The 18665-nt window shown below is 33.8% G+C and overlaps 1 protein-coding gene across 4 annotated transcripts in view; it reads left to right on the top strand.

Annotated features, from left to right (window-relative positions):
* The window catches only part of LOC118200977 (uncharacterized), a 176589-nt gene that overhangs the window by 3323 nt on the left and 154601 nt on the right, over positions 1-18665 (top strand). Inside the window, exon 1 of one of the 4 annotated variants that reach the window (XM_085827498.1) lies at positions 8777-9262. The exons of 1 other annotated variant lie outside the window; for it this stretch is intronic. In XM_085827498.1, the coding sequence (XP_085683624.1) occupies positions 8963-9262 (300 nt within the window). In that variant the 5' untranslated portion in view covers positions 8777-8962. Of the gene's footprint in view, positions 1-8776; positions 9263-18665 lie in introns of those variants that run through there. 2 more of the 4 variants (XM_085827496.1, XM_085827495.1) reach the window with 2 other exon arrangements.

Genomic DNA, 18665 nt, shown 5'->3' with positions numbered 1-18665 from the left:
CCCACGCGCCCACTCTAGTAACTTTTCTTGGTGCGACTTCCGCCGGGTTAATTGTGCGAAATTCGATTTATCTGTTTCTGATATACAACTACAATTTCCGGTACTTTTCCGTTTCGCCGGCGCAAATCTCGCAAAGCAGACTTTATTGGCGACAACATACAATATACATATAAAAAATGTTAACAAATGTTAGTTCTAAAAATTGTTATTTTAAACGCATAAACATTTTAATATCGTTTAAAATTTTGTAAAAAGCCAGTAAATGAAGACGATACATTTGTAAAAAGACATTAATTTAAGAATTTACCATGCTTTTATGTTTCAACATCCTGATTCGCAGGTTTATATCACGTGACCCCAAGTGATCTCATGTCACGTAAACTACGCAATAAAAATCTAATTCTCTCAGTAATTATCTACATTAATTTCAAGTTACATCTTAATTTGGAATAAAAGTTTAAATGCAAGAATTATTTCAATTCGTACGAATAGCTTACTCAGAAATTATGCAAAACCGCAGTGCTCTACTTCGCCAGTGCATTCTCATTAGAATGGATGAATTTAACCCTTGACTTTGCCTTTTCTGTATTTGATTGCATTCTAATTGACTTAATTATCGCGAATGGCCTTAGGGCATAAAATTGAACTATCTGGTTAAAATTCTACGGAATTATATGCCAGTATTGAAAGAAACAATCAATCTGATAAGAAATGGCTGCGAATTGTTTTGAAAACGAGGCGTAAAAGGTTACCAGCGAGGATATTACGTTTGGCGTCAGTTATACCATTATTGGCGAATTTATCGCCTGCGCCGACAAAACGGAAAAGTACCCAATTTCCAAATAATCGTAAAAAAATTCTAAAAAAAATTACTAATGATTATAGCTCTTTTTCATTAATAGTTTATAATTATTATGTACCTGAGATGTTTTGAATATTTCAATTGCTTGTAACAAATGCTTTTTAGTCATTTGTCTTAATATTAGTTTAATTTGCTTAAATATTTTGAATCAGCAGAAAGAAGAAAAAATTTCACATTAAATTCTTAGACATAAATTTTTCGAAAAAAAAAAAAAAAGTTTCTAAATTTTCAATAAATTACTTTCTTAATCTGAATATCTTTATTTAGTAGCAAATGACATAAATGGGCTTTCGATTTTCAAATAGTATATTGAGAGAAAATCATATAATGCATTTTGTATATGAAATGAAAATTAATTATTTTTTTTTAGCGCAATAAATATTTTTTAGAAACATGTTCTCAAAAAAAAAAAAAAAAGTCTGGAGCACAAAATAGGAAATAGGAAAAGGAAAATTGTAACGAGAGGAAGCTAATCAGAAACTGGCGGGATCACTAAATAAACAATAGGATTAGAAACACAATATGATTAGACCAGTTGTGTAGCTAGGGTGGGGCAAGGGGGGACATCCGTTCCCGGGCGCAGCATCCAGGGGCGCCAAATGGATGATACACGTTTCAGAATGAAATGCTTTCCATTCTTGGAATACAAAAAGGGGCGCAAAATTTTTAGGTGTCTCCGGGCGCTCAGAACCTTAGCTACTCCCCTGGATTAGACGGACAAGCAATTGAACTAGAACAGTCAACATCAACATCTGCTTTGGAATTTCATATTGGAAAGTTATCTCAAAATGTAAATTCATGAGAATATGATCAAGAAGAAGCCACGATTTGTACCAAGTCAAAACTTAAATGTTGATATAGAAAATTCGCCGGGTAATAACGTAATATCTCAAAACGAAGATTTTGACTTTCAATTAAACGATCCAGCTACTTGGCCTGATCCAATTTCTATAAAAAATTAGAGATTATTAAATTAAAAATAGTCCTCCCCGCTTGATAACCAAACATTTTTCCGGGAGATAATTCTGGAAGAAGCTATGGATAATTCTGTCATAAAGCTTTCGATGGAGAAAGCTATGGATGCAGTAAAGTTTTCAGAATCGTTCTATTATAGAACATTACCGAATGGAGAAAAAGTATTTAGAAATTATTTAGTATATTCAAATTCCCGAAATGCAGTTTTTAGCTTCCCATGTAAACTATTCAGTAAGAAGGATTCACAGCTTATTAAGTATGGATTTAATGATCGGGCACATTTAACCCACATTTTGAAAATACATGAAAGCAGCGCATCTTCTCACCTTAAACATAGTTAAAAATGCACTGAACTCAAAATGTCTTTGCAGTAACTTATGTACTATTGATGCAGCTCAACAAAGACTTTATGATGCAGAAAATGTTTTCTGGAAATCTGTTATTTATTTAATTCAATTTTAGCATGGCAATGTCTTGCATTTAGAGGTTCTTCGAAAGAGTTGTATCATACATATAATGGAAATTTTTTGGAGTTGGTTGAAACCATAGCAAAATTTCATCCAGTAATCGCTGAACATCATCACAAAATTCAAACATCTCAAAAGAAGAAGGATTATTACTTAGGGGATCAAATTCAGAATAAAATAATAAGTATTATTTTAGAAGGAATAAAAAAGCATTTATTACACATGATTAAATCGTCAAAATATTACTTACTAATTCGGGATAGTACACCTGATGTCAGTCATACCGAACAATTGACTGTTGTAATTCGATTTGTTTATAAGAACGAGGGAACCAATAAAGCCCAAATTGAAGAACGATTTTTAGGATTTCAAGCTGTCGACGTTACTATTGGATAAGGTCTGTTTGAATTCATAAATGGACATTTAAAATCGTTAGAACTAAATGTATTAGATTTAGGAGACCAACCGGTACTTTTCCGTTCTGCCGGCGCAAGCGATAAAGTCGCCAATAATGGTACAACCGATGCCAAACGGAATATTTTCGCTGGTAACCTTTTACGCCTCATTTTGAAAACAAGTCGCAGCTTTTTCTTATCAGATTGATTGTTTCTTTCAATACTGGCATATAATTACATAGAATTTTTATCAGATAGTTCAGTTTTATGTCTAAGGCCATTTTCGGTAATTAAGTCAATTAGGATGCAATCACAGCGCTTACACGAAGCCGAAAATATAGAAAAGGTAAAGTCAAGGGTTAAATTCATCAATTCTAATGAGAATGCATTAGCGAAGTAAAACACTGCAGTTTTACATAATTTCTGAGTAAGCTATTCGTACGAATTGAAATATTTCTTGCATTTAAACTTGTTTTCCAAATTTATATTTAACTTGAAATTAATGTAGATAATTGCTGAGAGCATTAGATCTTTGTAGAGTAGTTTACGTAAGATGAGATCGCTTGGGGTCACCTGATATGAACGGGCGAATCAGAATGTTGAACCATGAAGGCATAGTAAATTCTTAAATTGATGTCTTTTTACAAATTTATTGTCTTTATTTATTGGCTTTTTATAAAATTTTAAGCGATATTAAAATGTTTATGCCTTCAAAAAAAGAATTCTTAGAACTAACATTTTTTTAATATTTTTTATGTGTATACTGTATGTTGTCGCCAATAAATTCTGCTTGGCGAGATTTGCGCCGGCGAAACGGAAAAGTACCAACCAACCTTATGATAATGGTGCTAATATGAGAGAAAAGCACAAAGGATTTCAACAAAAAATTATTGAAAATAATTCGAGGGCACTCTATATCCCCTGCTCTGCCATTCTCTAAATTTAATTGTAAATGATGCAGCTAAAATTTCCTTCGAAACAGTTAATTTCTTCGTAGTACTGCAGGAGCTTTACAACTACTTTTCTTCATTCTTTAAACGTTGCTCAATTTTGCAACAGTATTTTGAAAATATCACTTTAAAGACACTCTCCGACACCAGATGGAAAAGTAGAATTCAGGCTTTAAGACCGTTGGAAAACGATTTGAAGGGAAATTTGAGAGAGTTAATAATTATTCAAGAAGATCAAACAAGAGAGACATGGAATCAAAACCTCAAGCAAAAATGTTGAATCAGATGGTTTCGTCGTTTAAATTCATTTGTTCCATTAACATCTGACACGATATTTTAAATTTAGTAAATGTGGCAAATGAAATAATGCAAAATTCTAAATGTGATTTACAAATCGTGAGTGGCAGTTTACAAAATCTTACATCAGAACTCAATAATCGTAGGTGGCCCAGCAGCGGCCGAGCGGTAAAGACGCTGAACACTGGTAGTTCGGTCTGAGGTTCGAATCCCGCGAACGGGCTGGCTGCATGGGCGTTTTCGTGGTTTTCCCCATGTGCAACGTATATACGAGCCAGTTTCCCTTAGAAAGTCCTCCACGAAAGGCATCCCTCCCTTTAGGCAGATAGCCCTCGTGTGCTTTGCCATAATTAAATACACCACCACACCAATAATCGTAGATCAGATGAAGCGTATGAACATGCAATTACCAATGCAAGTATCATTGCTGATGATTTGGGGGTGGATAATTTTCCACAAAGTCGAAACAAGTTTAAAAAGAAACTATTTGAAGATGAACAAACCAATCAACAATCCGAGACAAAAATTTAAGGTTGAATTTTACAATATAATATTAGACACTACTATTTCTTCAATTACTGAAATATTCAGTCAATTAAAAGGTCATTACAATTACTTCACTATATACCTAATTTAAAAAACTGGAGGGACTATGAAATTTTAAGACATTGTAAAGAATTAAAACAAAAATTAATGGATGCTAAAAATGTTAATGAAAAGGATATTGATGGATTAAATTTATTCGAAGAAATAAAATCCTTACGATGTTTTACCAAAGAGGATATGTCACCTATTGATGTTTTAAATTATATTTATGAAAACAATCTTACCGATACATTTCCAAATATTGCAATAGCTTTATGGATTTCTTTAACCTTGTCAGTTTCGGTGGCTACCGGAGAATGAAGTTTTCCAAAACTTAAAATTATAAAAACTAAATGCGATCTACTATGGCGCAGGAGATATTATCGGACTTGTCAATTATATCCATAGAAAGAGAAATTTTGGATAAATTAAATATAAAGGAATTGATACGCGCGTTTGTAGCTGCTAAAGCTAGGAGAACCAATATTTGAATGTATGTATTTTCTAATTTTTATATTTTTCTTAAAAAATTTTTTATCATTGTTTTGTTTTAAAATTTATGAAATAATAAAAAACAATAAGACAGAAAGGTGTTTTAATATTATAATTTTAAAGCTTTTCAGTTCGAAAGTCACATTTTGAATATTATAAAAGAGTATTTCGCATATAATTTGTAGAGTGCAACAGAACCCCATAAAGGGGCGCCGAATTCCAATTTGAACAAGGACGCCTAATACCCACGCGGAGGCCCTGAGGAGAAGGATCTTAAAAACTTAAAAGAAGACGGATTCTATTTTTTATATATAAGTCTTGTTTTAAGCTTACACATATTAATATAGTGCGTCCATGGCTTCCTACGCTTTCGCGTCCCTGTGCCAAAGCGTGCGGCCTTATTTACGCCACTTATTTACCTTTATTTACGCCACTGGCCATATACATCATAGGCAGGATAACAGTCTGAAATAAACACGGAAATATGCAATTACTAATGCCACCCAGGGAGGTATGGTAATTAGGGGAGTTTACTTCCATACCGAAGGACCCGGGTTCGAATCCCTTAGAAAGCATGGCTGTAATTGTCTGTCCCTTCATATGAGGTAACGAGGCCCACCAGCGGCCGAGCCGTAAAACCGCTGAACACTGGTAGTTCGGTTCGAGGTTCGAATCCCGCGAACGGGCTGGCTGCATGGGCGTTTTCGTGGTTTTCCCCATGTCTAACGTGTATACTAGCCAGTTTCCCTTAGAAAGTCCTCCACGAAGGCATCCCTTCCTTAGGCAGATAGCCCTAGTGTGCTTTGCCGTATTCTCAATACAACAATACACCATATGAGGTAACGGTGGCCCACCTATTAGGTGCTTCCTTAATAAAGTATTCACTGCTTCCGGCCTTACTAGTGGTCAAGCCTAGGTCGACTAAGTGCCCACCAATGAGAAAAAACAAAGTAATTATTGATTAACATTTTTGGAATAAATTATTTCATTGCAAATATTTTGATGATATTCATTTTGTAACATGCAAGTCTTAAAATAGGGATAAAAATTATACATAAGGCAAAAACTTGAAATCTGTTTTTAATATTTAGAACAACATCTATGCTAATAAACTTTAAAAATACAGGCGTCTGAAAAAAATGTGAGCCACTGTATATTATCTCGTGTGATTTATGAAGAAATGCATTTAATTCATGTGTACTGTGAAGTCGCAGCTTATGAATTTAATTCACTTGTTGAAGGGCGTTCGTCAACGAGAAGTTTCGTAAACTGAAACACTCAAATCCCCCCTCCCATAAGAATAATGTAAAATGGATCAGATCATTTCTGCATCATAGATGATTTCTTATTTAAACTTTCCAACAGTATCTGTGCATAAGTTTTGCAATACAAAATCATAATCAAATATAAATGGACAATAGAAATCATAGATAGAAATTATCTATTATAAAAATAGAACTTGAATAAAAATAGAAAATACTTTTATAATTGATGATTTCTATTTTTGGATTTCAAATCCCAAAATAGAAATCATCAATTATAAAACAAAAAAGATAAACACAGTATGAAACATATAAGGTAGACGAAAACATAATTTAATTTCGCTGTGCCTGTACGAAGAAGAGTAAACGGCATAACTGGAAAAGATGCTATTTATTATTTAAATGCAAAATTTCCTACCGTAAAATCACCCAGATTACTGTCTGGGTGATTTTAAAGATGCGCCTTCTACCTTTTCTTTAAGCGCCACTCTGCTTTAGACTCAATGGGCCTCTGTTTTATTCAAAATTTTTCCATTGTGATTTATTGTTCCTACAACGTTTAAAATCATTTCTAAAGTGAGGCGTGGTACTGTGATTGACAATGCTTATGCTGTAGCTTGCTGCTACTTTATCAGGAGGATATCAATACTTCATCAGGAGGTTATCGTTGCGTTATAAATCTTATCCCATTTCGCACAAATTTCTCAGATCAGAAAACTGGAATAATTTTTCTTTCTTCTTCTGCTTTTGAAGAATTTCTCATCCACAATTATCTTTTGTTGCTGCTTCTGAAGCTCTAGTTCTTTCTTACTTCTCCAAACCTTCATTGTTGAACAGCTAGCCCAGGTTTTGTTTAGGGACATTATAAGATATTTTCCCCCTCCTTTCAGTATGTCTTCGTGGTGTAACGGTAGCACACTCGTCGCGTATTCGAGAGGTCCAAGTTCGAATCCCGGCGAGGGCACTGCGAATTGTTCATGCCTCCTGCTTCAAAATATCCTAATGACTCTACAACACAATGTCACAGATGACCAAAATGTTCACCTGTCAAAGCGCTCAGAGACCCTCTTCAAGCTAATCAACCCAATACGGCCATAATTTCTTTGAAGCCCAATTCATTCAGCTGTCAGTCAGTTGCTGCCAAGCTCTATAAATGTTGATTAAGCACCGGATAAATACCATAATGATGTTACCAGGAATCCCCGAGGGTTAATTATGTGGCATAGGTACCTCAAAACACTTTACAAAATCATATTTTGATCACTTCAGTGTTCGTAACTTAAGATACTATTCGTCATCCAAGCCGTTTTGTGTTGACGTAATTTGTTCGTGAAGTAAGACGTTCGTGATCCAAGCATACACTATATTCAAGTAAGGATTCTAAATTTTAACAATCGTAGTAAAGTATACATTTTCTGGAAACGTTGTTGTTAAAATTTATGAAATATAATTACTTTTAAGATAATTGATAAAATAAGATATGATATAAGGAATATTAAAAAAACTATTTACTCAGCATTTTTTGTATTATTGTTGAAATTAAAGTTTTTCTTAAAAAGCCCACTGATATTAATATTAACACATATGTCGAAAGAGATTTTCTTAACTGCCATTTAGTATCAACGTGTTATGCATAGTATGAATAACTTTGATGTATTGCATACCTGGTTGACGCATTGCATCGTTAATGTATTTCATACCTGGCAAACGGAAGTAATTTAATTTTCGGTCTAAAATAACCATTTCTTTTTCCGATTTTAAATTTCATATTCGAAATTATGACAAAACGTCAGAAGACTTTTGGAAATCTGTAATATTTTCCGCTAAAGAAAATTTTCAAAATAAGCAAAAATAGAACTCAGTGTTTATGGCTTTTAGAATGCACAGTACTGAAAAAGGTCAGCCAGATATTTGAAGATAAAAATGGAAAAAATTCATCTCTTTAAAAAAATCTTTTAACCTTGATAATTCTAATAACTGGATTTTATTCCTGTATGAAGGTAAAGTAATATATATCATAGAAGAAATTTACCATATATTTTCTATTTTAGTTGAAAGAAAAATGACTGCATATTTCGCGCCATAACACTTGAAGTGGAAAGTGTCCCCAAATGCAAATAACGCGCCTGACTACTGAAATCCTTCTAAATAAACTGAATAAAAAAACTGAATTAACCAAAAAAAAAAAAAAAAACCCTTACTCATTACCATACCAAGTTGTTGATAATTATTCTCCTCATTTGGCTTCGGATTTCTACGAAATTACTGGGCGAAAGGTCAGAATCTTGTTGACCGCTGGAAGGATAAAGTTTCTCTTTGAGGTTTTTGATAAATAGCGAGAATGAATTCGAAACTTCCGTCTGCTGATAGCCGCTATCACAAGAAAAAAAAAAAAAAAAAAAAAGAGTATGTTATGAAATTGTTATCATGCAATTAACTTCCAGATGAAAGAAGATCTAACCAAAAATGGAAAGAAATGGCGACCCTCCCGCCAGTCTTCGAGAAGAGGATGATAGGAATTCAGTAGCGACGCTTCCGACGTGCAGTGTAAAAACACAATATTTGCGGTCGGATACAAACAAGACAGTTTCTGGAAATAATATTACGCGCTTTCTAGAACGTACTTATTGAGCTGTATACTGTTCTGTGTGGTGTATTTTAGCTTGGATATAAGAACATGCTCGCGGTGCTGCTTTTGTGCGAAATGTTGGTGGTGGTCGCATCGAAATCCACCCAAAGCTTGGAAGAGGATTGCTTTTGCCCGAAGATACAAAAGAAACTGACAGAGATAGAAGAGAAGTTATTAGTTGTATTAGGGAAAGCAGAAGAATGGATGCCGTATATTCCTGTCGTTCACGAATTACGTCAAACTGTGGAGCTTCAAGAGAATGCCATTAGAGAACTAAAAGAAAAAATTCAGTCGCCTGCACTTCCTGTGCCAGAAGCCTTAATCATGAAACCGGAGGTTAATGAACAGGTAAGTCAAATTCGAAAATATTTCAGGTATCATGAATTATGTGGCTTTATTTTCGTTTTATATTTTATATTTATAATTTCGTTGGTCGCTTAGTAAAGGTAAATAAAAAATATTCTATTTTTCATTTACCTTTACTAAGCAGCCAACGAAAAGCCAATTATTTAACAGTCCACATGTTAAGTGTACTAACAGATTATGTTTAAAACTGTTTAAAATTGATTTAAAATTCAAGCAATAACACAACAATTTTCAGTTGTTTTACTATATCCTTGATGCTACACGTCCATTAATTTGACCGATGGGCATTTTTAGTTTTGACTTTGGCAATACTGGTTGAGCAAAGGAACTGAGGGAGTTTATGACCTTTACATTTCACTAGTATATACTGCTACGTTTTTCTTTTCTCTTCTGACACCAGTTGTTCAGTTATTTTCTTCCTTCACGTTCGTACGGGGTTCGTATGGATTTGGAGTGAATAATGACGACACTACTTGATGAAGTATCGAAACAACATTAACCAGTGTAATCAGGACACACTAACTGATACGCAGTCGCATGGACCTCCGAGCTAAGGTTCTACACCAATCAGAGTTATATGTCCATGCGATGGAAAAGAATCTACAATCCACCGCCAGCGGCATTCACTGAATCAATGATAGTAATATTACAATGCTAAATTGACAGTGTCATCTATACAATAATTGTTACATAATAATCCGTATGAAAATACATATACGATCAATTAATAATTACATTGTCATGGATAGGATCTATGTTGTGGAGAGTGGAACTTATATATCAACCAGTTTTTAAACCTATGTCTTCTTCAATACATCATAACTTCATATTCTTATCAGTTACACACCTAATGATGTGTGTCCGTATTTAGTTTTGCAGTTATCCACAGAGTAAGCAAGTCAGATCAGTTCAGGCAATTGATAGTTCCATAGCCCAAGGTATATGATGTTGTGTAGGCTATTCTATGTTCACTTTTGTTAAATTCATCGTTCAAGTAAATACTACTTGTCCACTTTGATACATCATAACTTCGCGTCCTTAACAGTGAGCACACCTCATTATGTGCGTCCACAGCAATTTGCAAACTGTGTCGCAATTATCCACAAGACAAACATGAAATTGCAATTGGGAATTTCATTGTAATATGTACACTATTTTACTATTATCCACAGAAGCAAATGTTTTGTAAATAATGACTTCGCTCCCAGATGATAAAAAAAAAAGGAAACTAATTCTTAAATTTTTCAATACAATTCTAAATTGTGCAAAACTACAGATTTGTTAAACAGTTCCAGTCAATACAAATTGACCGGTATTCCAACAATATAAAGCACATATTCTAAGACTGCGGACCAGCAGGGTTTATATAGCTTTCGGCTTGTGTTCGAGAACATTCTGGGCTAAACCGGGAAGAATTCGTTCCAGAAGGTTCTCCATCCGTCCATGGTATAACGCCAATTTTTTCGCCAAATGGGCGGTTTCTCTCCAAATGTTGCAACCCTGCCTTCCCTTGCCATTTTTATGGCAACCTTAAAACTGCTTTGCGGGGAAGCCATCTTACCGCGCCTGTACATTTCGTAACAATACTACATCAATATTTGGTAACCACAAGTTTTCTGCTTTTGTAAAAGTTTCAAAATTGTAATACGTTCATGATCAGTTATGTTTAATAATCTTTGTTTGTTAATTTAAACGTTCTTTAATTTTTTTATTGCCTTACGATGTTTTTTTTAAATAATAAAATAGGTAAAAAAAACATTAAAAGTGCATACACGGTTCATGTGTTCTTAAATGTGTTGAATATATCTTACACGTAAATCGTGGTACTTATAATAAAATGAAAAAAAAAAAAAAAAAGATCTGAAAGGTTTGAGCATTTAATGATGTCCCAAAAAGATTTGTTATGAAATTTTGTTCTCACGCTGCTGTTACACTCACTTCTACTAACCTTTTCTTTGTCTTTTTAGTTTTATTGTTAAGCATAATTTTCTTCGCAGTTATGCCATACACAGTTAAACAGCAAAATTACAAAAATTTTAAAAGCAGCATAGCAGTGCACGTTTAAAATTTCCGATGAAGCTTTAAGTGTTGGCATATATTTTCTCAGCTCATCATATCAACGTTCAGTTTTCTTACTAAGATGGCTTTACAAAACCTTTTTTTTAAATAAAGTTTACTTATTCTTTTTTTTTTTAAATCGCACGTTCTTGGTGCTTACACCACATAAAATTCGACTCAGCCGCAGAATCACAAAATATTTAAAAACAGTATATCCTTAGAAAGTCTCACGCGCTGGAGGTAAAAATGTTATTTTTCGTATAGTGCTGCCATCGCTCGCTTTGAAATCGTTGACATTTGTTAACCAAAAATTCGTTTTAAAAGTTTTAAAAGATATGAAATAGATAAAAAAACAGGTTCGAAATTCAAAATTCGGACTTCCAGGTGACCGTATTCGGGTGGAGGACTACGTTATGCAAAATTTGATGACTCTAAGTGCGGTTGTGTTTTAACAATGCGAAAAACATGGATAAATTCATGCAGATTCTTCCTTGTTTAATTTCTTTAATTTAATGCAAGGCGATAATATTTGGTGGCAGCAATTTAAAAAAGTGAAGCGGACGTTTATAGTGAACCGACGCAAAATGCCGTTTTTAAACTAATAGCCCTTCTGCGCTAAAAAAAGGTACATAAAATATATCAGTAAACACAGCTGAAATGTTAATCCCTTTATTAATATTATATATCGCGAAGATTCTAAGGTCAGCATGTTATATTGATATCCATTTTATAGTGAAGTTGAAAGCTTTTGTAATGACAAAAGTTAAATGTTTACATCGCAAAGGAAAAAAATGCAACAAGCTGTAAAGCTATTTTTATGGTTTTCAGTCGACAAATAGCGTAAGCAACAAATAAAGTAAAAAGTACAAAATGCAATACATTAGTGGAGGCCCTCTGCCATCCAATGAGCTTAACCCTTTGCGGCACAATGTGTCCGGTCTGGACACACCTAAAAATTTCCTTCTGTACGCACAGAAAAATTGAATGAAAAAGGATTTATAGGTCACTCTGAACCTTCTTTATTTATAGTAGATGGCAGCTCAACACAAAACAGTCCATATATTTTAGCCATGTTTAGTTTTTTAAGACCCTTATTTTTCAAAGAAATCTTATCTTTGAAAAATCCTCAAATTTCTTTTAGGGTATAAAAGAAATTGTTTGAAAGGAAATTTCTATGTTATTTTTTTGCCTGTATGCTAATCTCCTTATTCTATATTAGTTTTAAATTTTTACCTTGAAATCTTGCCTAAAATCAAACGACGATCCCTAGGTGTGCTCAGAGCGGGCTCACCGATAATCTGGGACAACTCAGAGTCTGTATTCTTTGTTTCTTCGTATCTCATCGGTCAGTTCATTGACAACAATGCTCGTTTCAGCACTCTTTTCGAAGTTCTATTCAATCAGTGGGCCTTTTTCGGGCACACCGACAGAAATAAACGATAAGTGCTATCTTCACAAAATTTTATTTGTGTATTCCTCTAGGCCTAATTAGACTGTCTACCTTTTTTTTTTTTTTTTAATCAAAACTCCGACTTTAAAAGGTAGCGTGCCGGAAAGGGTTAAGGCACTGAGATCCTTTTTGATGGCCCGAGCCATGTTAGTAAAATATATTATTATTATGGGTTATTATTACAGACTGAGTTGGTATATGTTTATACGTTTTCTGATATTAGATTTTTATTAATATATAGCTGAAAAATTTACTTTGATGAATTTGTTACATTTCCTGAGAGCTACAGTTTTCAGATTAACTTGTATTGAATTAGAGTATGGTTTAAGAGTTTCACTGAAATTTAGTGTTAGACTTTATGTTACGTTAGAATAAAATTTAAAGACTTAAAAAATTTTTTTGAAAATTTAAAATAAGGACAATATAATGCGAGTATTGTGCATAATACTGATACCGTCTTCTGGTTTTATATCTCTGACACTAATTTAATTTGATTGATTGGAATTTTTGTGATAATTTGTAACTAAATTCATTGTGTTCTGTAATACAGACCATTTCTGTATTATTTTGGTATTTTAACTGTATATATTTTTATTTTATAATTGTAAATATGTTTAACTGAAAGAATTTTTATATACGACCCCATCACAGTGTTAGAAGAATATTTCTAATTGATTGTTTGAAATACTTGAACTGTACTGTATGATGAGTCAATTACAGGCTGATGGAGAAAGAGAATTTGCTGAGGCGGATGAAGAAATTTTTGATGGTTCTGATATGATAAAAGAAAATTGTTTAAAATTGTCTGATATGGGTTCTAAAAAAAAAACCCACAGGAAGAAAGCTCACAGGAATAATGCTCATAGGTATAAATGCTCACAGGAAAAAAGCACACACTTAATGAATCAATAATTAATCGATTTGAACATCGTTCACCCACTTGAATTTTCTAAAGAAAAGTTATTTAAATTACCAAAACATCTATGGTATATATTTCAAAAACTGTATAACTTATGTGTAGATTCAGTTGTTACACAAGATTAACAAATGGGCCGTTTTGAATTAAGAAAAGAAGTGGAGAAAGGAAGTAAACAATGAAACAGAATTTACAGTGAAAAATTATTACAATTTTAATTGTTAAAAAAATAAACTAATAATAAATATAAGTTACGCATTTTATAATATAAACATTTAGAAGAATAATGAATAACGAATGAGAATTCAGAATGATAATTTTATTTAAATTACTTAAAATATTTAATTTTATCATCGATTTCATCATATTTTTTCATCATATTTTCTGACATGGTTCACGATTACCAAATGTAAGTTTTCATGTTTTTTTTTTTTTTTTTTTTTACTTCAGTACATCCTGTATTTACATTAGCTAAGAACAAACGTTGAGAGGCTAAATCTTTTTTCAACCGGTCAAATAAAAACCACATATTGGGATGGCTACAATTAAATAATGAATTTAGTGCGTTATGAGAACCTTCGCAACAATTTGTAGGTTTAGGAGACTTTTCGAAGCTGCTTCATAATGTTCAACTGAGAGGCATCATCAAAGGGCCTAAAATGTTAATTTTACTTCTAAAATTTTAAATTTCTGCAGAAATATTACAACTTTTTTGGCTCCATAACTACATTCAAACACCAATTTCTATCGAGACACATCAAAAGTATGCAAAAATAGAGTAAAGAAACAAAAATTAATTATTGGCAGTTACAAGGAAAAAAATGTCGTACAGGGGCAGTGGTATAAAATATTGGTTTGGTTTATTTAATTATGGCAAAGCACACTACGGCTATCTGCCTAGGGGGAGGGATGCCTTCGTGGAGGACTTTCTAAGGGAAACTGGCTCGTATACACGTTACACATGGGGAAAACCACGAAAACGCCCATGCAGCCAGCCCGTTCGCGGGATTCGAACCTCGGACCGAACTACCAGTGTTCAGCGACTTTACCGCTCGGCCGCTAGTGGGCGGTATAAAATATTACAGTACATGCAAAATTTTACTACAGTTTTCATGCTTTTATTTACCGCCGCTGAAAAGGTTAACGTGAGCATTTGTCCATGTGAACATATTTCATGTGAGTATATTTCTAAGTGAGCATTTTTCCATGTGAGCTTTTTTCTATGCGGTCATATTTCCTTGTGGGCTTTTTTCCTGTGAGCTTTTATACATGTGAGCATTATTCTGTGAGCATTTTTCCTGTGAGCTTTTTTTACCTGTGGGCATTTTTCCGGTCACCGTCTGGGATATGATAAAAGAAGATTGTAATGATGCAAAATCTAGTAATGAATGACGATCTGGAGGTGTCTTTCCTGCTTTTAGATTGCTTTATGAATTTATGGATAAGTTGAAAGTGAGAGGGGTTTCACGAGAAATTACAAAAGGCCTGGCAAAGAGCATTGATAATGTAGTTGAGTTGCTTGTTGAACAGAATCTAAAAAATCATTGAAGAAGATCATTTATACACTAGAACAGGGTTACAGCCGAAAACATCGCGGACGAAAACGTCGCAGAGAAAACAACGCAAGGCGAAAACGTCGTGCTACGAAATATCGCAAAGAGAAAACATCGCAAAGAGAAAGCATCGCAGTTCTAAAACATCGTGGTACAAAACATCGTTGTCGAAAATAAAGCGGTTCAGAAACTTCGCTGTTTGAAAACATCGTCGTCGAAAATATCGTGGTAAAAAATAAAGTATCTACAAATCATCGCATGACGATAACATCGCAGACATGCTTTTGTCAGGCTTTAATAACTGTGAATAGATATTCCCATAATAATTTGTGAGCTCAAGATGTAAAGAAGGATAATTTTTACTTTCACATTTTTTTATTAACTAATAAATTTTTGCTGAAAAAGTAAGAAAAAAACATAAGCATAGCAAATTAATGCAACTTATAGCTTTTCCTGAAAAGTTACCAGTAAAAACTTTATAAAAAATGATTTATTAATGGTCTTTGTTAGTTAACTATGTCGGTTTAAAATTCTATTAAGTGCTGTAAGTAGCATTAATTTTCTATGCTTAAGTTTCCTTCTTATTTTCTCAGCAAAAATTTATTAGTTAATATAAAATATGAAAAACAAATTATCCTTATTTCTATCTTGCGCTCACAAACTATTATGGGAATATCTATTTACAATTATTAAAGTCTGAAAAAAGCATGTCTGCGATGTTATCGTCACGCGATGATTTGTAGATACTTTATTTTTTACCACGATATTTTCGACGACGATGTTCTTAAACTGCGAAGTTTTTGAACCGCTTTATTTTCGACGACGATGTTTTGTACCACGATGTTTTAGAACTGCGATATTTTCTCTTTGCGATGTTTTCTCCCACGATGTTTTGTAGCGCGACGTTTTCGCCTTGCATTGTTTTCTCTGCGACGTTTTCGTCCGCGATGTTTCTGCCGCGATGTTATCGGCGGACACCCTAGAACAGATGTGCTGTGCCAGATTAAACAAAACATCAATGAGATTAAAGATATCTTACAGAACGGACAATATGAACAAGTTGGGAGGAGCGGAAAGACTGGATTTACAGATAATAAACATTGGAAAGAAAATGAATTAGTTGGGAAGCCTGCCGCTCCTGGAATTATGACGAATTGATAGCTAATGTGAAACCGGAGGATGCGGATGTGAGAGTGATGAGTTTTCATGTGAGAAGAAATGGGGAATTAGTTGTTAGGTTTAAATAAAGTAAGCAGGTGGGTAAGGTACATAATTTGATAGATTCTAAGAAGAATTTGAAAGATAAACTACACACACAGAGAAAGAGGTTTATCTAACGTAAAATTATTGTATATAAAGTCTGTGATTTAGCAGAAGATGAGGAGATTGTTAACAAAATGAAGGAGGAAGAATGCTGTTGTTTTGGTGAATACGTGCGCCCTTTGTTTAGATTGAAATGCAGAGATTCAAACGAGGTGGCTCAGCGAGTTTACCGTGTTAGTCCTCAGTGTCAATCCACAGTAGCCCGCGAGCACACGCGGCGGGTATGTCATACCCATGTGCATTTTTCTTTTTGTATATTTCTCGCTCATTATTTCATAAAAGGACGAAACTTGTTGTAGCTGAGTTCAAGGTCACATATTTAAATGGGGGAAATTCCTGAGGTGGTAAGTGCAACGGTTTTTTAGGAACAGCATTGTTCGGGCATGTCATACCAGTGCGTGTACTCGCGTTTCTCAGTATTTCTCGTACTTCGTACTTCTCGTTTTCAAGCTTTTAGAATAGGTTTTTCTTGAGTTGTAAGCATGACGCCGTATATTCCTTAAGATGAAGAGATGAAAAGATTGAGAAATTTCCTTGAAACAGTTTCTTCTGATGAGGATTCCTTTAGTGAAGAAGAGGAAGATGTTGATAACGAACAATATATAATAGTAATCATGATTCACCCATAGATAGTAGTGATTCAGGTACAGAAACAGAAAATGTAGCAATGAGTTTTTATGTTGGAAAAAATGGAACAAAAATAAATTCCGGACTAATATTAGAATTGGCGCCAAAAGTATTATAACTAAACTCCCTGGAAATACAAAGTATTCTAAAGACTTCTCAACACCTTTAAATTCCTTGTCATTGCTTATCGATGAAGGTATGTTAAAACATGTAGTTTACAATACAAATATTTATATTTATTCAATACGAGAAAATTTCACTCGTGAACGCGATGAGTACTTTTCGCAAAGCCTTAGGGATGCAGCTAATAGAAAATGTTCAAAATGAACGACGGCGAGGATCTGTGGTTCCTGATTCTGGACAAACGCTGACCACCGATGAACATGTTAACAATGAACTGTCCCCAAGAAAACCTAAAATGACTTACAAGAGGTGTACAGAGTGCCCCAAGAAAAAAGATAGAAAGACTAGATTCATTTGTGAAAATTGTAGCAAAAGTATATGTATGGAACATATGACCTCATTTTGTAAACAGTGTTAAAAAAATTGTAAGTAAATAATTCTTCCTCTCCTTATTGTTTCCTATTTTGTCTAAAATGTATTAACTTTGTTTTACATTTAATTTCTTTAAAAAAAAACGATTAATTTTTTGGCAAATTTTTAATTACAATTTTTTTATTCGGGTATGACATACCCGGCGCGTGTTCTCGTGTTCGTGGGATCGGTGCGTGTGCTCGCGGGTTAGAGAATAATAGAGTACGCGTCGGTTGGAAAGCAAACACAGCGAAGATTTATCTCAGACCTAGGAGGTGTCTGCGTTGCTTTAAGTTTCGTCATACAACTAGAAACTGTAAGAGCGATATTGACTGCATGAAATTAGGTCATGCAGACTATGCCGCTGCTCAGAGGCGCATTAAATTAGAAATTGCACAAAAAATACTGAAGTGTGTGTTAATTGTAGGACTTACAATTCCAGATATGGTACTCGCCTAGATATACATCACTATGTTTTATCCAAGGACTGAGAAATTTATAAATGGGAAATGAAGTATATATCAGAACATTTATGTATATAGGAATGATTTTAATGATTAGTTTTTTTAACTGCGATTGGGCTGTTATTTTTTACATTTAATTTAGCTGTTTTATGGAAACTGTATTTGTGTTTTAATTATAATTTGCTTTATTTTTCCCTTCAATATGAAGATTTTGAATATTAATCTGGACCATTGTGCGGTGGCAGCGTGTCAGTTGGCGGCTGTTGAAGATATTTTGAGCCAGGAGTTTGACCTTATTACAGTCCAGGAACCATTATACTAAGATACCATATCTAAAAATTCTGATGTGTGCACCACATGGCTTCCTTGTGCATAAAATTAAATTATACCCATTTTTTCTTGCATTTCATTTAAACTTAATACATTAAATTAAATCTACTTTGTTGATAGAGCATAAAAC

The sequence above is a fragment of the Stegodyphus dumicola genome, chromosome 12, assembly GCF_044657685.1.
Source record: "Stegodyphus dumicola isolate Sdum_Otavi_A_Nest chromosome 12, ASM4465768v1".
NCBI lineage: Eukaryota > Metazoa > Arthropoda > Arachnida > Araneae > Eresidae > Stegodyphus > Stegodyphus dumicola.
This window is presented reverse-complemented; position numbering and strand designations above follow the sequence as displayed.